The 26,343-nt window shown below is 55.0% G+C and overlaps 1 protein-coding gene across 2 annotated transcripts in view; it reads right to left on the bottom strand.

Annotated features, from left to right (window-relative positions):
* Positions 1-1,468: 1,468 nt before the first annotated feature.
* Positions 1,469-26,343, bottom strand: part of Ccdc33 (coiled-coil domain containing 33) — a 44,693-nt gene continuing 19,818 nt past the window's right edge. The window contains exons 10-19 of one of the 2 annotated variants that reach the window (XM_090321482.1): positions 25,318-25,389; positions 18,580-18,738; positions 6,656-6,818; positions 6,162-6,253; positions 5,920-6,051; positions 5,727-5,820; positions 4,915-5,036; positions 3,315-3,404; positions 2,794-2,907; positions 1,469-1,616 (exon numbers count right to left, since the gene is read on the bottom strand). In XM_090321482.1, the coding sequence (XP_090177608.1) occupies positions 1,497-1,616; positions 2,794-2,907; positions 3,315-3,404; positions 4,915-5,036; positions 5,727-5,820; positions 5,920-6,051; positions 6,162-6,253; positions 6,656-6,818; positions 18,580-18,738; positions 25,318-25,389 (1,158 nt within the window). In that variant the 3' untranslated portion in view covers positions 1,469-1,496. Of the gene's footprint in view, positions 1,617-2,793; positions 2,908-3,305; positions 3,405-4,914; positions 5,037-5,726; positions 5,821-5,919; positions 6,052-6,161; positions 6,254-6,655; positions 6,819-18,579; positions 18,739-25,317; positions 25,390-26,343 lie in introns of both variants that reach the window. The other variant, XM_090321481.1, reaches the window with a different exon arrangement.

Genomic DNA, 26,343 nt, shown 5'->3' on the forward strand with positions numbered 1-26,343 from the left:
CCATGGAACTCAACTCAGGACTTTGATCATTTCCATCGTGCCCAGTCCCAGGACCAGTGGAGGATCCAGAGGCCTCAGGGCTGGCCTCTGGGCTAGGAGCCTGGGGGAGAGCCCTTCCGTCCTTCCTGGCCTGCGCTGTGCAGTCAGAGCAGGAGGCAGCTTCCTGTCCCATGGGGGGGGGGTCCAGCCCATTTACATTTAATCCCCTCAACTCCCATGGCTCCTCCTGGCTCCATGCCCATCCACAGAGGATCGAGCCCTGTGTGAATGCCCTCCAGGACACATGGGAATGGGTCTAGCCTGGGACAGAGGCCCAGCTGGCTTAGCCTCTTTTTTTCCCCACTCCACAATCTCTGTCTCTGTCCCCCCTCTCTCTCCCTGCCCCCCCCATCTTTGTGTCTGTCTGTCTGTCTCTTTCTCTGGCAATATTAGGGCCTGAGCTCAGAGTCTTGTGCTCTTGCTTGGCTTTTCCACCCCCAGGCTGGTCCTCTACCACTTGAGCCAGACCTTAACTTCCAGTCTTTTGTTGGTTAATCAGAGATAAGAGTTGAATTCTCCTGCCCAGCTGGCTTTAACTGGGATCCTGAGATCTCGCTGGGTCTCCTGAGTAGTGAGGAAGACAGGTGTGGCTATCAGAGTCTGGTGAATGCATTCTCTCTCTCTCTCTCTCTCTCTCTCTCTCTCTCTCTTTCTGATTCCTGTCTTCTCTTCCTCCCTCCTTTCTTCCTTCTCTCTGCTGCTCTCTCTCTTCTGTGCTTTCTCTCCCTCCTCTCTCTTTCTCTCTCTTTTACACACACACTTACTTGCTCTCGCTTTCTGGTTCTCTTCCTCTCCTCTGGACCTGTTATTTTTGATAATAGAAATGTCAGTTCTGGCTGGTCCCAGCTACTCAGGAGGCTGAGACCCAGGGCTTGCAGTTCAAAGCCAGTCCAGGCAGGAAAGTCTGTGAGATTCCTTATCACCAATGAAAAGCCAGAAGTGGAGCTGTGGCTCAAGTGGTAAAGCGCTAGCTAGCCTTGGATGAACGCTCAGGGACAGGGCTCAGGCCCAAGTACTAGAACATACACACAAACACACACTCACACTGGCACACACATCAGTTCTGGAAGGCGCTTCTATCTAAGATGTTCTGCTTTCCATGCAACCTGACCTTGGAAGGAAGCCTTCACATTGAGTCACCAAGGCCTGCCCACCTCGTCTGGGCCTGGCCTGGCCCGGTGCCGACATGTGCACGGCTTACGCTGTCCCAGGTCAATGGAGGTACTCCTGAGAGAGACAAACCGGCTTGAGGGACTCAAACTTTCCCGCCTGGTTGGCCTTTAACCACGATCCTCCAGATCTCAGCCTCCGATGAGCTAGGCTGACAGTTGTGAACCCCAGCGCCTGGCTCCGGTGTCTCCTTTTGTCACCCTTGGGGTCCCCTGAGGTCTCGTAGTTTTCGAGGTGGCCAGGACAAGGTGGGAAGCTCTGATGAGCAGCTATGGTATTTAATAGAGTCATTTCGGGCTGACATTGGCAGGCAGCGAGTTGACCATCTCCTGCTGGGAGCCGGCGGGCCTGCCGGGCTGCGGGGGTTCCAGCTTCAGGGGCTGCTTGGGGTCCCCAGAGATGACATTCTGTGGGGTGTAAAGTGATTCAGGGTAAGGGTGCCTTCCCTTCCAGTGGCCCCCAAGTTCCCGGGCTCTGAGGATCCCCAACCCAAGATGGCTGGAAGATGACAGCAGGGACAGCACAAGCTCAGCCTCACGCCTGTCACCCCAGCGGTTCAAAGCCAGCCAGGGAAGAAGAGTCTACAAGGCTCTGATCTCCAGTTAACCAGCAAAAAGCCAGACAGAGCCAAAGAGCCCAGGGATAGCATCCAGGGCCTGAGTTCAAGACCTAGAGCTGGCACAGGAAATAGTTAAAAAGAGTCCACAGAACTTTCTGGAACCCTCTACCATGAGCAAATGATGGGTGGCCGAGGCCAGGGACAGGGTCCAGGGCTCAGCCTGGGGGATGGTGTGCGTGGGGCTTTTGGTTGGAGAAGCCTCAGCCCTTGGGGACTGTCGCCTCTCTGGGGACAGCCAGAGCATTTCGTCTCTGGAACTGGATACGTGGAGACTGCAGGCTACCAGCCAGGGGCAAAACCATCCCTAGATAACCGGCAGAACGTTCCAGAAATTCCTGGGAGGCCAGCTCTGTCCACAGTTTTTTTTTTTTTTTTTGTCGGGTGTGGGGCTTGAACTCTGGGCCTGCGTGTTGTCCCTGAGCTCTTTAGCTCAAGGCTACCATCCCACTCCTTGGCCACAGCCCCACTTGTGGTTTTCTAGTGGTTAATGGGAGATGAGTCTCATGATCTTTAGTGCCTGGGCTGGCTTTGAACTCCGAGCCTCAGATCTCAGCCTCCTGAGCCACTGTGCCTGACCTCATCTTTTCTTTCTTTCTTTTTTTTTAAATGCCATTACTGGGACTTGAACCCAGAGCCTTATGTTTTCATTTGGCCTTTTTTTTTTAACTCAAGACTGGTGCTCTACCATTTGAGCCACAGTTCCAGTTCCGGCGTTTTGCTAGCATCCCAGGGATCTGTCTGCCTAGACTGGTTTTGGACTTCGATCCTCGGATCTTGGTCTCTGAGGAGCTGAGATTACAGGTGTGCACACCAGCTGGGTCATGCGAAGGCACACACAGCACTCCCGGAGCTGACTTTTCCCCGGGGTGATGGGTAAGGACAGAGACCCCCCCAGGAGCTGTCTCCCACATTCCTCCAGGCCCTGGTCACCGGGGCCCCAGACCCCTACTCCAGGCCTCACTCACAGACGGGTCTGTGAGGACCAGGCTGGAAGCGTGCTGGAAGCCGTGCTCTTGCTCCTGGAGCCTCGTGGCCAGGTCCTGCTTCTCCCGTCCCCAGCGCCTCGCCGAGTCCTCCAGCTGTGGACACCAGATGGGCACTGGAGAGCCCAGCAGCCCAGCCCACAGCACCCATGGCCTGGGCCTGGGCCACCCCAGGAGACCCACATGAAGCCCGATGGAGGCCACACAGCTGGCTCGGTATCCTAACAGCATACTGAGCCCTCACCCTGACTCCACAGGAGTCCTTGACTGAGCCTCACAGTATGTGAGAGGGCTCGCATACTGAGCCCTGATCCCAGACACAGATTCCTGATCCCATCCACATTCTGAGCCCTAGTCCTGGTCATACAGTGAGTCTAGATCCTGGTCACATACTAAGCCCTGGTCCTGGTCACACACTCATCTCCTCCCCCCCTCCCTACTTGCATACTGAGCCTTCATCCTGGTTGCAGGCTAAGCAGTGAGCCAAGGCTCACCTCACCCACCATGTTTTCCAGGGTTGAGATCCGGTTCTGAGCCCGTTCCAACTTGGCCAGCAGGTTAAACTTGTCTGAAGAGCTGCTGCCCAGGAGATCCTGCAGGCAAAGTGGATGTCAGCTCTGAGGCTCTGGGGTGAATAGCCAGGCAGGCTCATGTGACCTCTGGTGGTGGTGAGACAGCCAGGTCTGAGCTTCAGACTCAGCCTTTTTCCCACAAAAGCACAGGTCTGGCATGCACCCAGCTGCGCCCTGAGATTGGAAACATCTCAAGTTGTTGTCATTGCTGTTTTTTGGTGCCAGTACTAGGGCATGAATTCAGGGCCTGAGCATTTGCCCTTGGCTTTTTTCTGATCAAGGCTTGATGCTGTACCACCTGAACCATACTCCCATGTCATGTCTGGCTTTTTGCTGGTTAACTGGGGAGAAAAGTCTCTTAGATCTTCCTGTCTCGGCTTTTTTTTTTTTTTTTATCAGTTGTGGGGCTTGAACTCTGGGGCCTGGGCGCTGTCCCTGAGCTCTTCAGCTCAAGGCTACCACCCTACCCCTTGAGCCACAGTGCCACTTGCAGTTTTCTACTGGTTAATTGGAGGTAAGAGTCTCACAGACTTTAGTGCCTGGTCTGGCTTTGAACCTCAGATCTCAGCCTCCTGAGTTGCTTTGAGGACAGGCGTGAGCCACGGCCCCCAGCTTTACCTGACATTTTATCCATGCATGTCAACACATAAGAGAGAGCTTTCTTTAATGCCCACAAGGAACTGAGCTGAGACCCTTCTGGAAGATCCTGTGAAGCCAACGTGCCCGTCCCCATGGAAGTGTTTTCCAGACAGAATTTGCCATCAGTGAGCCCCAAGTCTCCCAGCCCTGGCTGTGATCCTGGGACCTCCAGGGCTTGCAAGGAGCCGGGGCTTGGCCCGGGACCCACCTGCACGGCGGCCAGGGTCTCAGTGCCCACGGGGTGACCCGGCCCAGCCATCACTCTCTGCCTTGTCTCCACCTGCTCCCAACTCCCCTGGGTCCAGCTGAGATGGGGAAAAGGGCACTCGGAGGCTGTACCAATCCCAGGGAAGGTTCTAGAATGGAGTTCTGGGAGGCCTGGGGAGAGTCCTGGTGGAAGTGGGTGGAGCTGAGGTCAGGGGTCAGGAGTGAGGGTTCACGTGGGGCTGGCTCTGAACCTGGAAGTCTGATGAGGAGGAAAGGGAAGAGTTCAGATGCATCTCCGCATCCCGGGAACAGAAGCGAGGCGTTACAGTTCATAGTGAGCCCAGGCTCCCGGCAGAGCCTTTTTTTTTTTTTTTTTTTTGCTAGTTCTGGGGTTTGAACTCAAAGCCTAGGAGCTGTTCCTGAGTTTCTTTAGCTCAAGGCTGGTGCTCTACCACTTAAGCCACAGCACCACTTCCAGCTTCTCAGTTTATTGGAGATCAGAGTCTCGTAGACTTTCCTGGTCAGGGTGGCTTCCAACCATGATGCCCAAATCACAGCTTCCTGAATGGCTGGGAGGACAGGCGTGAGTTATGGGCACCCAGTCTCACTTGGATCTTAAACTTGGTCAGTGCTACTGGCAACAGCTGGGCACCTGGTGTGGGCCAGCCATGCCAGAGGCTCTTACCGGCAGAGCCTGCTGCTGCAGGATAATGGGGGCTGATTGGTGACGGTTCTTCTCAAGTTCTGCCCGCAGCCTTGAGTTTTCAGCCAGCAGCAGGGAGTAGAGGTCAGCAGGTAGGTTCTCACCTGTGGACGGCAGGTGACCATATGCAGGGAGCGAGGGGAAGGAAAGCTGCAGATGTGGCCACGGCTATGCAGGCATGGGCTTTCCTGTCTCCACATCCCTGCTCTGCTCTGCCCAGATTGTTCCTCCATTCCATGCCTCCTCTGCGCCACAGCCACCAATGGCCCTCTCTAGTCCTTGTATAGGTCAATCCTGGGTCTCCGACTCAGGGCCTAGGTGTTGTCTCTGAGCTTTGTCACTCTAGCAATTGAGCCACACTTCCATTTCGCGATTGTTACTGTTTCATTGGTGACAGAGTCTCAGGGCCTTTTCTCTCCTGGCTGGACTGGCCTTGAACCATCATCCTCAGCTCTAGCCTCCTAAGTGGCTAGGATGAGCCACTGGGCCCTGGCAATGGTTTATTATGGCTGGTGGAAATCTTTCTGTCCCGCTGGGTGGTTTAAAATCAGACTCCCTTGTACCATCCACCCCATCTTTCCTGTGTGTCACAGCCCAGCAGTGATGGCTGGGTCCCAGGCCAGGCCCACAGGAAGCGCTGGTTTGACTCCGTGGCGGGGAAGGGAATCTCATTAATTTGGGTGTTTCTATCTGTGCATGAGCTTCTCCCCCTGTGGTGAGCGGGGTGGGGGCTCCAGAAGGCAGGGAGAAATCTGGGGAGGGGCCAGGAGTGCATTCGTTCTTATCTAGCTCACCCACACTGGGCTTTCCTGGAGGCCAGCTTGGCGGGGACACCTCGTTCCTCTCTCGTAACCGGTCCTCTAGCACGCGCTCCATCTTCTCAATCACCTGGAGATGGGCCACCGAGGGGGTGGGGGTCTGGCCTGGGCCTCCACGCCCCCCAGGCCCCAGCACCCCCTCCCGTGGGGACGCCCCCCCAGCACCTGCCTTCTCCTGGTGTCGCACGGTGTCCTCCAGGCCCTTCATCTTCAGCAGCTTGTCCTGGTAGCGCCTGAGCAGAGCGGCCTGCGGCTGCTGGGCCTGGTATAAATGCAGCAGCTCCTTCTCCCGGTCGTTCTTCTGTAGGGGGGAAGAGGGAGGTCGCCCCTGGCCCCCAGGGTCCCTGCTGCTTCCTGCAGCGGCTCCTGCTCCTTTCTGCCCATTCGGCCGCCCCCCCTGGCCCTGCTCACCCGGATCAGCTCATTCTGTAAGTGCTGCACCTTATCCCTCAGTTTCCTCATGTCTAGCTGGCTCAGGAACAACTTCTGCTTCATGGATGCAGCTGGGGTGGGCAAAGGGGCTGAGCCGGGGAGGCCGCAGCTCCCATGGGCGCAGTGGGGCTGCAGGCACGAGGCCCCTCCGCCCCCCTCCCCGGCCCTGGGGGTCAGGGTGGGCCTCGGCCCTGGGTTAGGTCCGCCGGGCGGAGACTGCGCAGGGGTCAGTGTGTGCATGCATCCTCGCGTGTGTGCACGTGCACGCATGCGCGTGTGCACGTGTACGCATGCGCGTGTGCACGTGTGCGCATGCTCGAGTGACCGGACGCGCAGAGACACGTGTGCGCATGCTCGCGTGGCAGTGTGCGCACGCGCAGACACGTGTGCGCATGTGTGCGCATGCGTGAGCCCCTGCGGGGCCTCTCTCCCCACCACGGGCCTCGCGCGCCCAGCCCGGGCTGTGTCCTCACCCAGGGCCTGGGCCTCCTCCTGGCTGGACTCCTCCTCCAGCTCCGGCGGGGCCACCTGACCCCTGAGCGTGCGGTTCTCCACCTCCAGGATGTTGACCTGCCTCCGCAGCGACAGGATGTCCTCCGCCATCTTCTGCATGGCCCGCCGGTAGTTGTTCATCTCCTGAGGGCCCAGAGCCGGGGAGTCTGCTCTCCACCCCCCAGCCCGCACCCCGCGCCCGTGGTCACCCCCAGGGGCCCCGGGAGCCCCCCTCCCTCAAGACCTAATCCCCAGACAGGCCCTGGTGGCGCCCGCCCGTCATCCCAGCGCCTGGGCAGGCCGCGATCTGAGAGTCACGGGTTCAAAGCCAGCCCGGGCAGGAAAGTCCAGCAAACATCTGGAAGGGGAGGGGTGGCTCAAGTGGTGAAGCACCAGCCGTGAGTGAGAAAAGAGGCCGTGAGAGCGTGAGTTGAAGCCCTAGGACTGGCTGCGTGCGTGCATGCGTGCGCACACACGCACACACACCTCGTCCCCATCTGTCCGGGCTGCATTCAGCTCATCTGTGCACTTTCCCAGCATTCCTGTGCACACCAGGGCTGGCCTCACACCATGGTCCTCCTGATCGCTGCCTCCGGTGTAGCTGGGATTACAGGTGTATGCCACCATGCTCAGCCTGAGACTGTTCTTAAGTGGTGTGTGATCCTGTCATGACTCCTCTCCCCCCGCCCCCATGACACTCTGCCATACATCGAATAAGATGAAAACAGGACACAAAGAATGATTATTATCCACATGACCCAATTTTGGAGAACATAACAAGTCTGCTGGTAAATACAGGGGACAGTTAATAAGCTGTGCTTGTAGGCATTTTGGGGTGTGTGTGTGCAGGTACTGGGAAGGCCTTGCTCTTAGAGGGCGTCCCAGGAAGAAGAGCTCTCACCCAGGCCCATCACGTTGGGTGGTGTAGCCTCTACCAGGGGCCACTGGCTTCTGGGGGACAGGATCCCAGACACCAGGATCGAATTCCTCAGCTCCCACCCCGACTTCACCAGATCTCAGACCTCAGCCTCCTGAGTAGCTGAGATTACAGACATGCACACTGGCACCCAGCTTCTTTGGGGGCTTTGACCTCAGCACTGACCCCAGTGCCCCTCTGGTATCCTCAGATCGCTGGTCCTGGGGTTTGAACTCGGGGCCTGGGTGCTTTCCCTGAGCTTTTTGCTCAAAGCGAGCACTCTGCCACTGGAGCCACAGCACCACTTCCAGCCTTGTGGTTCAATGAAGATGAGTCTCACAGGCTTTCCTCTCCAGGGCTGGTAAAGAACTGAGGTCCAGCTGGAGGAAGAGACAGAGGCCTAGCCAGAGGGTCTCTTTGGAAGGAGGGGACAGACAGCTGCTATTCCAGCCTCAACCTAGCCGTTCTGCCTGAGGCCTCATGGGCGGGGGGGGGGGGGATTAACAGGAGGGGTCCTTGGCCTCAATTTACCCCCTTCAGGCTGCCATGACCGCAGAGCTGTGGCCTTGGTGGCACAGCTGTGCTGAGGTCTCAGACTCCAGGTGAATGACCATTTTCCCTCCCACAGACGGAGGCCAGCTGCGGGTTCAGGGCCACCGTCTGCGTCACAACTCAGCTTGGGGGTAGGGGGTGGGGAACACACAGGAAAGTTGTCTCCACATTCTCCCCGGGTCCTTGCCCACCTCTACTGCCTGCCCCAGGGCGGGAGGGGCTGGCAGCTCTCAGGGATATCTCTTTTTCCCCTCCATTCTGCACTTCCTCTGTTCCACAGCCATCAATGACTCCCCCTCTTTTTCTTTTCAATTTAAATCAGTATTGGGGCTCTGTCACAGGGCCTGGACCTGTTCCTGAGCTGTGTTTGCTCAAGGCTGGTGCTGTACCACGTGAACCACAGCTCCACTTCTGTTTTGTTCTGTTTTGCCAGAAAGGTAAGGAGGGAAGATTCAGTAGTGCGTCAGTCCTCTCCTCTACCCACCCAGTCCTGGACTCCAAGGTCCATTGCTGGCAGGCCCAGGCCATCTGCATGTGATTCGCCATCACAGCCACCAGGGGGCAGCCGTGCCCCACAGACGCTCAGCTTCAGCCTGATTCAGTGAGGACCAGAGGGAGGAGTGCGGTGGGGCCGGGAGGGGCTGTGTGTGCCGCACACCTGTGTGTGCATGCGTGTCTCCAGCCCTCAGCACACACGTGTGCCGGTCCTACGGGCTGTCCCACACTCCCTGCCCTGCAGCACCCATCTCAAAGGCTCAGCTGGCTCCCCCGTCCTAGCCCATCCCCAGAGGATGACATGTCTGGGTAGGGAGGCTTGAAGGGACCCCCAAATTTTTCCAGCTACAGTCATTTGAGGCTGACCCTCATGTGGACAGACAGATACACACGCACATATTTCTCCATTGTGGAAGAGGAGGAGGAAGAGAAGAGGAGGCGGCCCCCCCCCCTCCCCGGGCAGTGGTGGCTTATCTAGTCTTAAGAAAGACAGGGTCCTGCTGTTCCTGATTGATCTAGTGCACAGGACAGGACCAAGAGGCCATTTTACTCCTTCTGAGTGAAGGGAATGGACCCACTCCTTCCTGGAAGGGGGCATCATCTCAGGGACACTCCAAGAGGGGGCAGCTCCCCACCCACAACTCCAAGCTATCTAGTTCCATTGCTTGCTGGAGCCTCTTCCTCCAGGCAGTCCTCCTAGCTTGCCATCTCCCTTCTGTCCAACCTTCCTCTTGGGAGCCAAGGTGGACAGGAGTCATACAGGGTTCTAGAATCAGAGCCCTGCTCACTGCAGATTCTGCTTCCTGAAAAATTCCAGTTCCGGCTCACGCCTGAAATCCCAGCTACTCCAGAGGCTCAGATCTGAAGATCTTAAAGCCAGCCTGGCCAGGAAAGTGCATGAGACTCTCAGCTCCAGTGAACCAGAAGTGATGCTGTGGCTCAAAGTGGTAGAGGGCTAGTCAGGGGCCTTGAGTTCAAGCCCCATGAACAACACCAAAAGAAGAAGGAGGAGGAGGAGGAGGAGAAGAAATTCCAGGTCCTGCTTCTCCTTTCATAGTCTCCTTGGAGAATTATCAGTGAGACCTTGCAATCATCACGAATCAGCACAAACTACCATTTTAATTGCCCCCCCCCTTTATGGAGGCCATCTCCCCCCATTATGGAACCAGGCTTCATTGTTTAGCCCAAGGTTGCCAGCAAGAAACAAAAGGAGTTCCTTTTCTCTTTCCCTCCCAGCAGCAGCAGCAGCAGCAGCAGCAGAGAGAAAAACCTGGGTCTGGAAGCTTTTGTGCTTGGCTTTTCCAGCCTCCGAGGGGCTGCAGGGCCTTGGCCAGCTCCTGACCCCAGGCCTGTCTAATTGGCCCCTGCAGGAAGCCAGGCTGGCTAATTGGGCCGTGCTAGGACAATGGACTGGGGCAGGGGTGGGGCTTCCTGGAGGATGGTGGCTTTCCTTCTCTTCCTCTGTTCCCTGGCCTCCCATCCCTGCCCCTCCTTCTTCAAGGAAGAGCCCTGGGCCACCTGAACCCCGATCCATGGCTCAGGATGCTGCCTCTGCTGACAGCAACTTAGGGTTAGGGGGCCGGGGAAGGGGACAGAGCCAGGGGCTTGTGGCTCAAATGGTAGAGTCAATAAGCTTAAGAGACAGCACCCAAGTCCCGAGTTCAGGTCTTAGTACCAGCACATATGCGCGCACACACACACAATCACCTTTCCTGTGAGCCACCTTCCTTTGCCCCCCCCACTCAGATTGGGGGGGTGTTCATGTTTGGAGCTTAGACCCAAGCTGCCTTGGTCAAAATGTAGCGGGGGGGGGGGGGGGGAGTCCCTGCCCTCAATTGTCACAATGTGCAGGACAAACCTTCCCAGGCTATCCCAGGCTGGAGTCTTGGGCTACACTTCTAAGGTGGGATGTTAAGGTATCTTCGCAGAGGCCTGGCTCCCTGGTGGGTTCCGGGTGGATCAGGGCCCAGGGCTCCGCCATTCACCTCCCACTGAGTACCAAGGCTGGAAATGCGGCTGCCGTTGCCTAGCAACGCACCCCTACACACCTGCCTGCCAGGTGAGCGCAGAACCAGTGGGATGGGGAAGGGACTTACAGATTGAAGGCCAACTGGATCCAGGACAGCCTGGGGGGCCGGAGGGGGCAGGGCCCCAGGCTCCCCCATCCCTGCAGTCAGCTGTCCTTGTCCCCAAGCTGGGTCCCTGGAGACAGTTGCTACCACAACAAGGGCCTGCCTGGCGACAGGCCCCGGAGGCCCAGCCCCAGCCGTGTGGGGAGCAGGCAGGCCCGGGACTGAGGCTCCTCTTTTGTTCCAGGCTGGGTGGGATGGCAGAACTCAGGTCAACCAGGGCCGGGCAGGGGGCCCTGCAGGACTCTGGATTTCTAACAGAGCCCCCCCCCCGCCTCAGATGCCCCATCCTTCTGTCCCACACCAGATACATCTCAGCCCCCCCACTTACTTTATATGCGCCGGAAATTGGGTTTGAACTCAGGGCCTGGGCGCTGTCTCTGAGCTTTTTCACTCAAGGCTGATGCTGGAGCCACAGCTCCACTTCTGGCCTTTTGGTGATTATTGGAGATCAGAGTCTCATAGACTTTCCTGCCTAGGCTGGCTTTGAACTGTGATCCTCAGATCTCAGCCTCCTGAATAGCCAGGATGACAGGTGAATCACTGGCACTCAGCTGAATTTGATTTTCTTAGGGCATTCTTCCCACAAGAGGGGTGGGTGAGGAGCTGGGCAGAATGCCCCCACCCTGCTCTGGAGCTCACATTCAAGGGGGCCTGGCACAGTGGACCCCATGGGCTTTGCTACTGAGCAGCGGTGCACCTAGGACTCAGGCCTGAGCCAGAGTCTCCCTCTCTATAACCTGGGGTGCAAGGGGGTGAGTATGAATTGTCTGTGCCCCCTTCCTGCTTCCCCATCCTTTAGATTCTCCACCAGGGATGGGAACGGCTGTCTCCAGCTGCAGAGCCCTCCCCTCCCCCCAGATCCTGAACCCCAGAATTAGACCATGTGCCACAGAAGGATGCTCCCCCATCTGCCCACCTGCCCAGCCTTCAGCCGCCCCTCTCTGCAAGGCATCCAGACCTCCCTCGCCTACTTGGCCAGCCTGCAATCGATTGGATATGCTCCCGTCCTCGGGCAGACATGAATTTTTCATCAAAGGTCTGTGGACTTTGGGAAACGTACAATTAGAGGCAGCATCAATAATGCACCGTGTGTTAGCATCTGAGGAGCATGGCAGGGCCCCCAGACGGGGCGGCCCACGGACTTGCTGTGCCAGGAGACAGGCGGGCACCCCAGAGCCCTACCCCAGCACTCCCCGAGAGGCCCATCACCCGCACAGGGTGAGTGTGGAAGGCTGAGGGGGTGAGGGGGGGGCACCCTCGACCTGCCTGAGCCTGTCTGTGGGGCTCAGCCAGGCCTTGGGCGGTTCATGTGTGAAATGGGGGCTGGAGAGACCTCTCCATCCCAGCTGCTCGGGAGGCCGAGACCTGAAGATGATGATTTGAAGCCAGCCCAGCCAGGAAAGTCTTATCTCCAACCAACCAGCAAAATGCTGGAAGTGGAGCTCTGGCTCAAGAGGTAGAGTGCCAGCCTGGAAGGGTAAAGCTCAGGAACAGCCTCCAGGCCCTACCTAAGTTCCTGACAGGCACCAAACCCCCCCTCCAATCCCAGTTACCACGTGAAACCAGGCAGGGAAGAGGGAGAGGAAAGGCACAGAGCCCATTGACAGTGGCCACAGCCCAGTCTTCATGCGGCCTGGCTGGAGACTCCCCGCCCTCCACCGCCCAGGCCTCACCGGGAAGCCACGCCCCCAGTGCCACGCCCCACTCCACCTCACTGGGAAACCACGCCCCTACCTTCTCAGGAAGCCACGCCCCCACCTAGCTGCCTGGAGGTAAGCAGGGCTGGAAGCCAGGTCTCTAAGCAGCTGGTGGCTGATGGCTCTTGCCTGTCTTCCTAGCTATTCAGGACTCAGAAAGTTCAATGAACTCTTCAATGAACCATCTGAACACTGGAAGTAGAGCTGTGGCTCAAAGTGATACAGCGCTAGCTTTGAACAAGAGTTCAGGGCAGCACCCAGGCGCTAAGTTCAGGCCCCATGATCCACCAAAAAAAAAAAAAAATCTCAGATTTGTCTGCCCTGGCTGGCTTTGTACCTCGATCCTCCCATCTCAGCCTCCTGAGTAGCCCTGCCTGGCTCACCAGGGTGAGGGGAAGGAGAGTGGGAAAGGAGATGAGGAAGACTTTGTCTTCATGGTGTTTCAGGGAGGGAGGAGGCAGGGCCTGGCCTCCGGGAGGCCCGGTCTGGGGAGAGGGGGTAGTATGACCTTGTGGAGGGAGTAATATGACCTTGCCCTCACATCTTTAATGAATGCCCAGCGAGAGATAGGACCTGCACACTCCTGTGAGGACACATGAAAAGAACAGATGGTAACAAGTGTGAATTAATTGAGCGAGGCCTGTGTACACAGGCTGAGCTGAGCGAGCAGGCGGGCTGACAGGCTGGGGGGAGGGCGGGAGGGGCGAAAGCATAACAAGCACTTATTGATGTCTCTTCCTCTGCAGTTATCGACAGCGCCTGTCTATAAATCCCCTGCATTATGAGGCCTCATTACCCTCCACACCTCTAGGCCTGAAAAGCCACCTGGATCTAGAACAGCCTATCTCAGTTTAGGGACCCAGAGAGACACACAGTTTGGGGCTGCCCCCCCCCTCCACCTCCAGGTACAGGCAAAGGCTCAGCCACCAGGCCAAGAGAACTCAGGGTTTATGGCCTAGTTGTGCAGGTTACTCTGTGTGTGTGTGTGTGTGTGTGTGTGTGTGTGTGTGTGTGTGTGTGTATAAAATGAGGTTTGATCTCAGAGCTTTTAGGCCCTTACTTTTCTTGTTTTTTGGTTGAGGCTGGCTGGTACTCTACCACTGGCACCACACTGCCACTTCCAGCTTTTTGGCTGGTTAATTGGAAATAAGATTCTCACACAAACTTTTTTTTTTTTTTTTTTTTGCCAGTCTTGGGCTTGGGCTCAGGGCCTGAGCATTGTCCTTGGACTTTCTCAAGGCCAGAGCTCTACCACTTGAGCCTCAGCACCACTTCCAGGTTTTTTTCTATGTATATGGTACCGAGGAATCGAACCCGGGTATTTGTGCATGCTGGGCAAGCACTCTACCACTAGGCCAAACTCCTGGCCCCTTTTTTTTCTTTTCCTGTCCTGGCTGGCTTTGATCCTCAGATTTCAGTCTCTCGCCTAGTAAGGATGATAGACAGGAGACACCACGCCCTGCCTAGGTTATTGATTTTATTTTATTTATTTTTGGTAAAGATGTGATATGCCTTCTAACCACTGGTCCTCATTAAAGGCCAGGAGAGAAAGCCTGGGACAGAGCCCTGAGGGGACCATTTCTGTGTCTCAGGGGATTTAGAGCTGGATAGGATAGGCCCAGGGTGGGGTGGGGGGACATGGGAGGTAGGAGGTCACTCCGAGCTTGGAAGTATGGTGAGTGAACTCAAGGGGAAGGCTGGCATACTGGAATGTTTGGATGCCAGGGCATCCTGAGGTCTAGCTGGCCTCTGGGGGTCATTAGCCCTCTGCCAAGCTCTTGTTATCACCATAACCCCAACCATAGCTCTCTTCCCATCCCTTGCCCAGTGTTGCTGGAAACTTCCATTTCTGCCAACTTCCAACTCACCATATAGCTTCTCACAGAATTCGTTTAGCTTTTGGCATCCTGGGCAAAGCCAGAGAGAAAAGTCTGAGTGTGTGTGTGTGTGTTGGTTGGTTGGCTGGTTGGTTGTGGACTCTGGGCCCCCGGCACTGTCCCTGAGCGCTTTGGTCAAGGCAACCACCCTACCCTGGAGCCACAGTGCCACTTGCGGTTTTCTAGTGGTTAATTGGGGATAAGAGTCTCATGGACTTTAGTGCCTGGGCTGGCTTTGAACCATGATCCTTAGATCTCAGCCTCCTGAGTAGCTAGGATGACAGGCGTGAGCTACTGTGCCCGACAAGTCTGAGATTTTTACCTCCAATGAATCATTCAGAAAAAGCCAGAAGTGGTGCTGTGGCTCAAGTGGTAGAACACTAGCTTTGAGCACAAAGATTCCCTCAGGGACAGTGCCCAGGCCGTAAGTTCAAGTGTGAGGATGGGCACACACACACACACACACACACACACACACACACAGAGGGCGGGTGAGGAATCTACTTTTATCCTCACTCCCTGGGAGAGGCTCCCCAATCTGCCTGAGGAGGAAATATGAAATGGCTCCAGTCCTCCCCCAACCTGAAAAAATAGGCCCTTTGCCAAGTGGAGCCCTCAAAACCCCTTCCCCCACAATTCAGCCACCCTGCGAATCTGCATATCTGAAAAAATATTCTGCTTGGAGGCCGAGCATCCAGGCTGGGGACCCCTTTTGTCTGTTTGAGCAGGAGCTGGCTGAGGGCGAAGGATAATTAGTCCCCTGTGGACAGTGGGGGGGCCCCCTCCCCTCTTGAAGATTTAAAGGCACAGCTCTCACACTCAGGCCGGCCTGCACCGGGGAGCCTGCAGCTCTGCTCTGCGCCACGAAGCCGTTCATCTGATGACACGCGAATGAGCCGGCTGGCCTCTATTATCAGCGGCTTGATTGGACGTTTAGCACTCGTGTGTGTGTGTGTGTGTGTGTGTGTGTGTGTCTGCAGACTGAGATCTTCTAATGTATGTCTGGAGGAAATTGGGTTGTATTAAAAAGCATTTAATCTGAGCGTGGGGGGGAGGGGGGAGCACTGGAATAGACTCCGCAGAGCTGGGGGGCTGGGACCCCTGCACCAGAGGAGTCACCTGCTCTGGGCTTCTGGGGTTACAGGGTCTTTTTGTGCTGGGGTAAAGCGACAGAGATGTGGGTGACACAGGCCCACCCAGAGCCTGTGCCTGGCGCGGACCCAGAAAGCCTCCTACTTCAGTGCTGAACATTCGCGCGCTAGCCAGCCCCAGGGGCTCACAGCTGCCATCCCAGCTGCTCCCGAGGCCCAGATTGGAGGATGGGTGGTTCAAAGCCAGCCCCGGCAGGAAATTCTGTCAGACTCTTTATCTCAATGAACCAGCAGCAACAACAACAACAAAAAACCCCGTCAGAGGTGGAGCTGTGGTTCAAATGGTAGAGCACCAGCCCTGAATGAACAAACTAAGGCACAGTGGCCCAGGCCCTGAGTTCAAGCCCTAGGACTGGCACAAAGCATGCCCCCCCCCACACACAAAGAGAATGTCTCCTTCAGTGGTCGGAACTCTTGCTAAGTAGGGGCGCCAGGGCCCCCCACCAGCTCCAGGCCTGTGGATGTGTGGGATAGGGGAAGAGCTGGCTCAGCCCTGAGCCCCCCGTAGAGAGACAATAAATCGACAAACACTTAATCTCTCTGCAAATTGAAACCGAAGCCGTAAATATCCGCTGCACCCCGCAGCTGAGTTATGAGTCGGCTTTATTAATCTCTTTAGTCCCAGGTGATGGATGGAGCTGGAGAATGGCCTCCTGGGAAGTTGGGGGGGGCAGCGTGGTGGTGAGAGGGAAGAGGAGGGGGTCGGGGGTTAGAGGGAAGTGAATGTCCCCTGCCACCCATCCTCCTCCTGTGGGCCTTCCCTGTCACCTCAGGAGGTGGGCAGGGGACAGTATTCAGAGAGGTGGAGTGATTTCTCCGGGGGGGGGGGGGGGTGGGCGCTGTCTTTGAATTTTTTCATTCAAGGTTGGTGCTTTACCACTTGAGCCACAGCCCTACTTCTGCCTTTTTGCTGGCTCACTGGAGATAAGTCTCACAGAGTCTCACCCTTCCCTGCTCCCCAGGCTAGCTTTGAACTATCATCCTCAGATCTCAGCCTCCCGAGGAGCCAGGATTACAGGTGTGAACACGGCACCTGTGCTTGTCCTGGTCTCAGTCTTGGAACAATCACCTCTCTAAGGTTACAGGTGAGAAAATAAAGGGGCACCTGGCTGGGAGGTCAGCCTTCTGAGGCCTGATCTACCTCCAAGGCTGGGTTAGGCAGGTCTTTGTCTACATCCTTGGGAATCCTGGGGCCCACCCAGAGCCCCCCTGAAATTCCATGGCTCAGGGGTAGGGGGGTTGGGTAGGCAGGATGCTTAAAGTCTCCACGGGTCAAGAAAGGAAAAGAAACAAAAGCTGCTCTGGGTCGGGGAGGGAGCGGGGGAAGGGGGGAAGAGGGGAGGAAAGCTTTCAAAGACACAAGGAAAGAAATGAGTTATTCCAGACATGCAGGCAGGGTGGAAAAACTCTGCTGAATCTTTAAACAACCCTTGTCAATTATTCATCTTCGGGTGTGAGGGCCCGCTGGTCTGCCACAAATCTCTGAACAAAGTGGAGGGAAGGGAAAAAGAGAGAGAGAGGGAGGGAAGGAGCGAGGGGGAGAGAAGAGAGGAGTCCCACAAACTTTCCCGCCCTGGGTTGACTTTGAACTGGGATCTTCAGCTCTCAGCCTCCTTGAGAAGCTAGGATTACAGAGGCGCCTGACATGGTTATGATGATGATGATTATAGGTACTGGGGATCAAATCAAGGATGTCACACTTGTCAAGCCATTGCTTTCCCCCTGAGTTACAACCCCAGCCCAACATTCTGACCAGCAAGTTGAGACTCTCCAGGGATCAGAGCTTTCTTTGAGATCTGCTTTAAAGAATTGTCACTTCTGTTGCCTGTCTGCCAGAGCTGCCCCATAAATAACCCCTCTCCCCCCCCCACACCCCATTTCTCCATACTCCTTAGAGTTCAGAAGCACAGAGACTCTCCAGGCAGCCCTTCCCTAGATGCAGAATAACAGAGTCGCGGAATGGGGAAATGGCGGGATGAAGGAATGATCACACGGAATTCTCTCTCATGGTCCAGACACTCAGACTCTAGATCCTTTGTCCAGCAGACTCTAAGAGGGGTCCAGACGCCTCTGCCATGCTCAGCTCCTGCAGCTGGGTGGTCCTTTCTCCTTCTTAACCACAGAGTCGGTACCCAGGCAGCTGACCTGCAGTCCCCCAGATTCCCAGAGCTCAGGTGGGGTGCAGGGGGTGGGGGAGGAGAGCAGTGCACCAGGCTGAGGTCTGAGGCCTGTGTCAGTGGTCCCATACTGGGGGAAACAAGTGGGCCAGGCTGCCCCAGCTATGAGGGGAAGCAGCGCTGTTACCATTCACCTTTCTGTCTGCCTTTCTTTCTTTCACTTGGTTCTTTCCTTGGTTTGTTTGTGGGTTTTTTTTTTTTGGGGGGGGGATTGAATATGGGACTTGAACTGAGGTCCCTGAGCTCTTTTACTCAAGGCTAGTGCTCTACCATGTTGAGCCACAGGGCTGCTTTCGGTTTTCTGGTGGTTCACTGGAGACAAGAGTCTCATGGATTTTCCTTCCCTTAGCTGGCTTCAAATCATGATCCTCAGATCTCAGCCTCAAGTAGCCGGGGTTACAGGTGTGAGCCACATGTGCCCTGCCTCCTTGGCATTTTGAATATCCTCCTCCATTCTCTCCTACACTGCCCTGTTTCCAGGCACAAGGAGAGCTCCCAGGCAGAGGGATGGATGGATTGCTGTTACTAACCCCCCAAAGCTACCAGGACAGGATCTTTTGTGAGTGTGTGTGTGTGTGTGTGTGTGTGTTGTGCGTGCATGCTAGTACTGGGACTCAAACTCAGGACCTGGGCACCAGTGTTCATGTCTATAGTCAGGAAATTGAGATGTGAAAAATCATGGCTCAAAACCAACCCAGGAAGGCAAATTCTGATCTCCAATCAACCACAAAGTGGAGGTGTGGCTCAAGTGGTAGGGCACCAGCCTTGCGCAGAAGTTAAGGAACAGCACCCAGGCCCTGAGTTCAAGCCTTAGCACCAGTACACTGTGCGCGCACACAAAAGCACCCACCCACACACACACACACACACACACACACACGTTGCCTTCATTGCAGGGTTCCACTCACCGTCTCCTGCTGCCGCTCCAGCCCCTGCGGCTCCTCTTCTGACCCCTGTGACTCAGATACATTGGTAGCCTTAGACCAGGACTTGTGGATGGAGCCCGGCTTCTCGTCCAGGATGGGAAGATTCTGGATGATGTTTGGGGTCAAGAAGTTTTCTGGTCTCTAAGGAGAAGACACAGAGTCTTGAGACAAGGCCTTCTCTCACAAGCCTCTGGTCTGCCTGGCAGCCTCCCTCTGTGTCCTTCTTGTTTGTCCTCTGTCCCCTGTTCACAGCCCCAGCCACGTTGTCCTGCTCTCCAATCATGCCAGGTCCTTTCTCACTTCAGGGCCTTGGCATCTTCTCTCTATGCCTCTGATGGACGCTTTTCTTGTCTCCTCTTCCTCCTCCTCCTCCTCCTCCTCCTCCTCCTCCTCCTCCTCCTCCTTCTCTTCATTTCTTCCATTCTCATCTTTGCAAGGCAGACCCTTGCCCAAGAAACCCAGCCACCTAAGTCCACACTTGCTGACAATTTCTTTTTTCCAGCCTGGAAGTTTGTCTGTCTGTGCTTTCTGATAACATTTTAAATTCCTTAGCTTTAGAGATATGTCTGTACTGGGGAGAAGTTGCTATAAAACTTCTTTTCTTTTCTTTTTTTTTTCCTGTCTTGGTTGATACTCAGGCTCAGGGCCTGGGACAAATATCTGCCTAAACTCTCTTCATCTCTCTGTCTCTGGTTGGCTGCAGAGGGACAGATACTAAGGGCATATATGTGATGGAAGGCTAGATGGAAGGATGGATGGATGGATGAAGAGATTGGCAGATGGAAGGATGTATGGACTGATGGGTGAATGGATGGAAAGATGGATGGACTGATGGACAAATGAAATGATAGATTGAATGGAAGAAGGATGAATGGATGGATAGATGGAAAGATGGATGGATAGACAGGTGGACTACTAGATGGATGGCTGGCTGCCTGGACCAATGGGATGGGTAGATGGACAAATGGATTGAAGGATAGATGGACAGATGAACAGACAGATGGAAGAATGGATAGATACATGATCAATAAACAGATAAGATGGATGGATGGCCTGGTGGATGGATAAACGGACAAACGGATGGAAGGATGGATGGACAGACAAACCAACAGAGTGATGAACAGGTGGATGGATGAAAGAATGAGGGAGAGAATAACTAGCCAGGGCAAAGACCACATTCCCTTTGACCAGGTGGCCCCAAGGCTTGGGTGAGATGTTAATTGGGGACACGTAATGACATTTCTCCTCATTTCCAGGCGGAAAGCCAGTCTTGATGCTCTGGGTTTCATAGACTGCTGTCTAATCTGGTTAGGGGAGGAAGTGGAGGTAATGCAATCAGGGAAAGTGCCTTCCACCAGGACAGAACGAGGCTAAAGGTGGAGGGGGGCCTCTCCCCCTGGGGCGGGGACCCCACGCCGGCTGCTTTCAGGTAGATTCTGATGCTTACCAGATACGATTACTGAGAGCCACCCACAGAGCTGATCTCAGGCTCTGCTGGGCCAAGGTCTGCATGGAAGGGGAGGAGGAGGGCGGGGAGGAGGGGGGAGGAGGCAGATTGCTGGGGTGGGGTGGGGTAGAGACCCCACGAGTCTGTTTGCTTTTCTAGTTGGCTGCCAAGTGGCCTTGTCCGTGGTTACAGCCCACCCTGCTTCATTAAAGCCATCATTGGAGATGGATTTTGAATCCTCAAAGCCATGCACAGCCATGAACTTGCTTAGAACTAGCAGGGTCTTTGTGAAGTGGCTGCTGTCCGACGTGAATTCCCTCCCCCCATCCCCTCCCTTCCCTCCCCCCTCCATGCTGCCTGCTGAGCTGGGGTCTCTTTGGAGACAGATCAGGCCAATAGCATTCCTGGGCTTGTGGCTTTTTAGATCATCTGTTTCTTCCCTACCACACCCCGCTCTCCACATGCTCGGCCCCCCTCTTATCCCCCTGCAGCCCCTCATCATGCAAAATGCAACAGCTCTGTCCAAAGCAAGCCTGCCCTGGCAATTACAGGCTAGCCAGGGCACAGTTGCTGTCCTTGGTGCTGAAGGAGGAGGAGGGGGGGAAAGCCCACCCACCCCTCTCAGCCCTCCCTCCCCAGCCTTCCAGGCCAGGGTCTTAATTCAATTAGCTGGCCCAGAGCTCTCCCCAGAGAGCCACAAGCGGAAACTGACAAATTCTGTTTAACAAAGACATTTGTCCCGGCCCCCCTCGCCCCATCAGCTTTGGGCTCTGTTCCGTATCTCACTCATTAGATATCTAACAAAGTGAGTCCCAGAAATCTGCTTCCAATCGCTAGTAATTCAGGAGGCCTGACACAATTTTCTCCCTGATAAAGAGAGGTAATGAGGCCCTGGACATCGGGTTTCTTGATTAGTCTTGGCTTTGTCATTTCCTGGGGCCTCTGTGCCTTGTAGGTTCTTATCGGCTTTCTGCTGGAGGCAAGGCTCAGACACCCCCACCCCTGCACCCCCCACCCCCGAGCCACCTGACTTGCATTCTGCATGGCGTGTTTATGGCAGGGTTTTGGAGCCTCCCAGCCGTGTTATTGCTTGTTGAGACTGCACTGTCATTTCCTGGAAAGTGGTGTGAAAAATTGAATCCAAAAGCAACCTGTGAGGTCAGGGGAAGCACCAGGGGCGGGGCGGGGGGGGGGCGGGAAGAGAAGACTTTTTTTTTTGGTCAGCCATGGGGCTTGAACTCAGGTACTGTCCCTGAATTTTTTTTTTTTTTTTGCCAATCTTGGGGCCTGAACTCAGGGCCTGAGCACTCTCCTTGGGTTTTCTCAAGGCTAGAGCTCTAGCACTTGAGCCACAGCAACACTTCTGGCTTTTTCCTAGCAATCCAACCCAGGTCTTCATGCATGCTATGCAAGCACTCTACCACTAGGCCAAACTCCCAGCCCTGAACTCTTTTTTACTCCAAATTTATGTTCTACCAGTTGGAGCCACAGCACCACTTTTGGTTTTCTGGTGGTTCACTGACCATAAGAATCTCATGGATTTTCCTGCCTGGGTTGGCTTTGAACTGCGATCCTCAGATCTCAGCCTCCTGCGTAGCTAGGATGACAGGCGTGAGCCACCTGTACCTGGCTTTGAAGAAAGCTTTCTTTCTTTCTTGTTTGATTTTTGGAATTGGGGCACTCAAGATTGCTAGACAAGCACTCTACCACTTAAGCCACACCCAGAGTCCCTTATTATTATTATTATTATTTTTTTAATCCCTTTTACATTTAGTCTGTTTTTCAGGTGAGGCCTGGAGATTTTTCCCAGGTTGGCCTCAGATTACCATCCTCCTATCTGGGCCTCCCAAGTAGTTGGGATTACAAATTCACACCTCCTTGCCGAGCTGATTTATCAAAGCATACTTTCAGTAATACCTCAACCAGGAATTTTCTTTTTCCCCTTTGGTGCCTGTCCTGGGGCTTGAACTCAGGGACTGGGTATTCTCCCTTAGCTTTTGTTTGCTTAAGGCTGGTGCTGGTTTTTTTTTTTTTTTGCCAGTCCTGGGCTTGAGCTCAGGGCCTGAGCACTGTCCTTGGACTTTCTCAAGGCTAGAGCTCTACCACTTGAGCCTCAGCACCACTTCTGACTTTTTTTCTATGTATGTGGTACCGAGGAATCGAACCCGGGTCTTCATGCATGCTAGGCAAGCACTTTAACCACTAGGCCAAACTCCCGGCCCCAGGTTTTTTTTTTTTTTTCCTGCTGTTTTTTTCTTTGGGGGACAGAGAGCTTTGAACCTTAATCCTCCTATCTCAGCCCCCTGAATAGCTGAGGTGACAGGTGTGAGTTCCCCGCATCTTTATCTGTCTTTCCTCCGTGGCCCTGCCAGCTCTGGTCAGGACACAGTGGGCACTTCAGCAGATTCGGTATCTAGGGAGATTAATCATCTGTCTCCTTATTTCTCCATTGTCTGGAAAATCGCTGAGAATGCAAATGTGCTGCGGGTGACTTAGTTTCTCTGTGGCTCGGGGTGAGGTCTGGGGGTCTCCCCGGGGTGGGGCGGGGAGGGGGTGGGTGGAGCAGCTGTGGGGGAGCTGAGGGCGCTGAGTGATGGATTAGGGGGCTGTGCAGGGAGCCCCGCCCCCCGAGTCTGTCCAGGGTTCTGAGGGCACAGCTTGCTTCATCAGTGGGGAAGGTTTGCCACACGAGGAGCTTCCTGAGTGGCTGGCAGCCACTTTCCTGGCGGGTGGGGATCTGAGCCAGGGAAGATGGAGGATTGGAGCCCAGGTCTTAGGGTGTACCCTCAGGAGGCATGGAATGGACGGAAGGAGTGGCTACCTTACTCTTCCTTTCCTCGAATTCATCTCCCTGGAGCAAACACCAGGAAGGGGCTGGGTTTCTGGTTTTCCTGGGGGTCTGGGGGGGTCACCCACCTGAGGCCCCCATCCCCTCTGAGGGACCCTGGATCCTCACTCCTCCCCTCCCATCCTAAGAGGGGGATGCTGTGAAAACCCAGTAGCCACGTGATAGGTTCACTTTGGGGACCCACCCGAGGCGGCGCCCACAGGGGCCCTGGCCAGTCACTTAGGTCAGTCCTGAGGACCAGACAGAGGTGACAGACTCCTGAGAAGCTGAAGACGATGCTGTGCTTGGGTGTTTATCCAAAAGAGCTCATGGTTTCTTCATAGACAACCCACGGCGTCAGGCCAGAGGCCTTTCCACAGCCCCATGGATCCAGAAAACGCAGAGGAAGCCAGGCTCGCAGGGCTCACAGCTGCCATCCTAGCTACTCGGGAGGCTGAGATCTGAGGATCAAGGTTCAAAGCCAGCCCACGCAGACTCTTATCTCCAAAGAATCACCAGTAAACCGGACATGGAGCTGTGGGTCAAAGTGGTAGGGCACTAGCCTTGAGCTGAAGCGCTCTGGGACAGCGCCCAGGCCCTGAGTTCAAGCCCTGTGACACACAAAAAGAAAGAAGGAAGGAGAACGTGGGAGTGGACACACCGTGGAATTTTACTCATCCAACAGGAAAAATAATATGTCATTTACAGGCAAATGGATGGACTTGGAAGGAATCCCATTAGGTGAAGCCAATCAGACTCTGGGGAACAAAGCACGACGTTTCCTCTCCCCTGTGGGGGTCAGGTCTAATTTCTAACTGCATATGTAAGCACACACGAGGCGCCACACACGAGGCCCCGCATTGACTACAGCACGCCATCCACGGGGGAGGAGTTCAAGGGTCTAACTCCTTCCCGTGATAACGTCGAGTCAAGCATGCACACCAGGAAGCTGGAAATTGAGGTGGGGGGAGGAGATGAAGGGATGGAGAGGGGAAGCATGGATGCACGCATCGTATCTGTGCAACATCTGTGTCAGTGGGAGTTGGGGGTACTGAGGGGAGGGGCGGGGCTGGTAGAGATGAGGGGGTGAGCGACCAAGGAGGTGGCATTGAGAAAGACGCGATGCTCTCCTGCTCTGAGCAGCGCAATCCAAACCCCCTGATAGAACTAAAGGTAATAACATTTAAAAGATAACAAAAAGTATCGCAATAAAACACGCAGCAGCAGCTGGAGGTCGCCAGGAAGAGCCAGGCTGCAGAGGCCAGAGAAGCAGAACCTCCCAGAGGAGCAGACTCCTCCCATCAGAGAAGAGGCCGAGATCTGAGGCGCAGAGGAGACGGGTGGGGGTGCGAGACGTGGCTGCAGGCTCTTGGCGTCTAAACAGCCGCGAAGGCCAAACCTGACTGTCAGTGGAGAGCGTTCTGTATCATTCCAGCTCCTCGGGAGGCTGAGATCTGAGGCTCAAGGTTCAAAGCCAGCCTTCCCAGGCAGTGAGTGAGACTCTTGATCTCCAAATGAACAGGCAAAAAAATAAATAAATAAAAGCAGGAAGGGGAGTGGTGGCTCAAGTGGTAGAGCGCTAGCTGTGAGTGACAAAGCTCAGGGACTGTGCCCAGGCCCTGAGTTCAAGCCCCCAGGAGGAGCTGCATGAAACAAAACAAGACAAACAACAACAAAAAGAAAGAAAAAAAGAAAGAAAGGAAGAAAGAAAAGAAAAAGAAAAGGGAAAGAAAATCAGAATATCAACAGGAACCAATTCTGGGACAGAAATTTCCCTTCTGCGTGTGCCAGGGGGTGTGTGAAACCGCCTGTCATTTTACACACGTGAGATGCACGCATGTACGACATGCACAGGTGTGTGTGTGTGTGTGTGTGTGTGTGTGTGTGTGTGTGTGTGTGTACATGGGCATGTGCAGTTCTTGGCTGTAGTGCTGTTTTCCCAGCGTCCACCACATCCCCCCCCCCAGTCTTCATCTCTGTTCTTTTTTTTTTTCTTGGAAATCCACGACTAAAAGATGGTATTTGTTTTTCCCTCTTCCCTGCCTCCGGGGCGAAGGCTGAGGAGCAGAGGGAGGTTCAAATCACAAGCCCCAGATCAAACCCCTCACCCGGGCAAATGAATTCAGGGGCATGACTCTCACAGATAATTTATTGCAGCCGCCAGCTGCCAAGGCAAAGAATTACTCCTGCACTTAGCCCAGATCCCTGAATAATTCATCACAGAGGCCCTGGGCATGAGAAGGACCCCACCTGCCCGCCTGTTGCCTGCCTGTCTCAGTCAGGACCATCACCCCAGCCTTCTACGTACTGTTCTCTCTGCTTCCTGGAGCCTTAAATCTCCCTCAGACATTTCACTCCCCCCACGTTTCCTGGAGCCCCCCAGCCTCAGGCTCTGAAGGTGAGGGGAATTGGAGTCACCTTGATCAACCCTGACCTGAAGCCTTACCTCGGAGGAAATCAGCTGGAAGGATAAATCCACAGTGGGGGCTTCACCCGAGATAGTTTTCAAGTTGGTATCCTGTGAGGAGAAGGGCTGGTCAGGGCTCTACTCCTGTTCTGGCTCACCCCCACCTCCAAGGTGGAGAGGGAGGAAGGGAGGGGCAGAGTTCAGCCTCAGTTTCCCTCACCTCCCCATACTTGCTCCTCCCCCCCCCCCTTTTTTTTTTTTTTTTTGCCAGTCCTGGGCTTGAGCTCAGGGCTTGAGCACTGTCCTTGGACTTTCTCAAGGCTGGAGCTCTACCACTTGAGCCTCAGCACCACTTCTGGCTTTTTTTCTATGTATGTGGTACCGAGGAATCAAACCCGGGTCTTTGTGCATGCTAGGCAAGCACTCTACCACTAGGCCAACTCCCAGCCCCTTGCTCCTCCCTTTTAACCCCTCTGTACACCTGACTGCTCCTTCCAGGCTCCCCCCCCCCCACTCTCTCTCTCTCTCCTATTCTCTCTCTCTCTCTCTCTCTCTCATCAGTATGGGATTTGAACTCCAGGCCTGGGTCCTGTCCTCTGTTTTTTTGTTTGTTTGTTTTTTTAACTCAAGGCTGGCACTCTACCACTTGAGCCACATCTCCACTTCCAGCTTTTTGCTGGTTCATTGGAGATAAGAATGTTAGCCTAGCATGCACCAAGTCCTGGGTTTGATTCCACCACATACACAGAAAAAGCTGGAAGTGGTTCTGTGTGGTAGAGCGCTAGCCTTGAGCAAAAAAAGCAGCTCAAGGATGGCGCCCAGGCCCTGAGTTCAAGCCCCGGGACTGGCAAAAAAAAAAAAAGAAAAAAGTTAGGACTCAGAGCCAGACGATCTGTCCCTGGGGCCTGAGGTCAACTCTCTTGAAGCTTTTTTCAGGACGTGGGGCTGGGTGGTACTGGTATTTGATCTCAGGCTCTTACCCCAGCCCTTGACTTTATTGTCATATCCTGGCCGGCTGTGCCATCCCCCCACCCTTTCTTTCAGTCTTGCTGTGTAGGCCATTCT

The sequence above is a fragment of the Megascapheus bottae genome, chromosome 30 (genome assembly GCF_031878675.1).
Source record: "Megascapheus bottae isolate mThoBot1 chromosome 30, mThoBot2.hap1, whole genome shotgun sequence".
Lineage (NCBI taxonomy): Eukaryota > Metazoa > Chordata > Mammalia > Rodentia > Geomyidae > Megascapheus > Megascapheus bottae.